At 42.4% G+C, this 594-nt stretch overlaps 1 protein-coding gene across 1 annotated transcript in view; it reads left to right on the top strand.

Annotated features, from left to right (window-relative positions):
- Positions 1-440, top strand: part of LOC103521262 (cathepsin F-like) — an 11,428-nt gene extending 10,988 nt beyond the window's left edge. Inside the window, exon 3 of the mRNA XM_008486371.3 lies at positions 22-440. Within this exon, the coding sequence (XP_008484593.1) occupies positions 22-229 (208 nt within the window). The 3' untranslated portion in view covers positions 230-440. The remainder of the gene's footprint in view (positions 1-21) is intronic.
- Positions 441-594: the final 154 nt, after the last annotated feature.

The raw sequence follows: 594 nt of genomic DNA, 5'->3' as shown, positions 1-594 counted from the left end.
TTATAATGGAACTCCGATTAGGAAAAACGATGAAACCTGTTCGCCTTATGATTTAGGCCATGCTGTGCTACTAGTAGGATACGGCAAGCAGGATGATATTCCGTATTGGCTCGTACGGAATAGTTGGGGACCCATAGGACCAGATGAAGGATTTTTCAAGATAGAGCGTGGCAACAACGCTTGCGGTATTGAACAAATAGCGGGTTATGCTACAATTGATGTTGTGTGAGTTCCTTGTCAAACTGAGGGAGGAGAAACTGTGATGAATCTACGTATGTAAACAAGAAATACTGGAACACTAGTTGTAACCATAAGTGTAACATGGTTTTTGCCTTTCGATGACTTGTAGGTAATTTTGTGTCTTGATGTTTGGTTTTCATTGGTTTAATGATTTGAAATAAAGCAATACCTAAATTAGGTATACATAGCATAGAAAAGTACAACTCATTTGATCTTATTCAAAGCAAAGGGTTTTGCTGGGGTTACTTTGCTCTAATCATGTAATTTCAGCCCCGGATTAAGGCCTGTTCAACCTATTTCCGCGAACAGGGCGGCGCGCTGCGGGGGGACGGCTTGGCCGCCGCCCCCCTTTTT

Source organism: Diaphorina citri, unplaced genomic scaffold (assembly GCF_000475195.1).
Source record: "Diaphorina citri unplaced genomic scaffold, Diaci psyllid genome assembly version 1.1 scaffold4866, whole genome shotgun sequence".
NCBI lineage: Eukaryota > Metazoa > Arthropoda > Insecta > Hemiptera > Psyllidae > Diaphorina > Diaphorina citri.
Note: the sequence above shows the minus strand (reverse complement) of the source record. Positions and strands in the feature narration are given on the sequence as shown.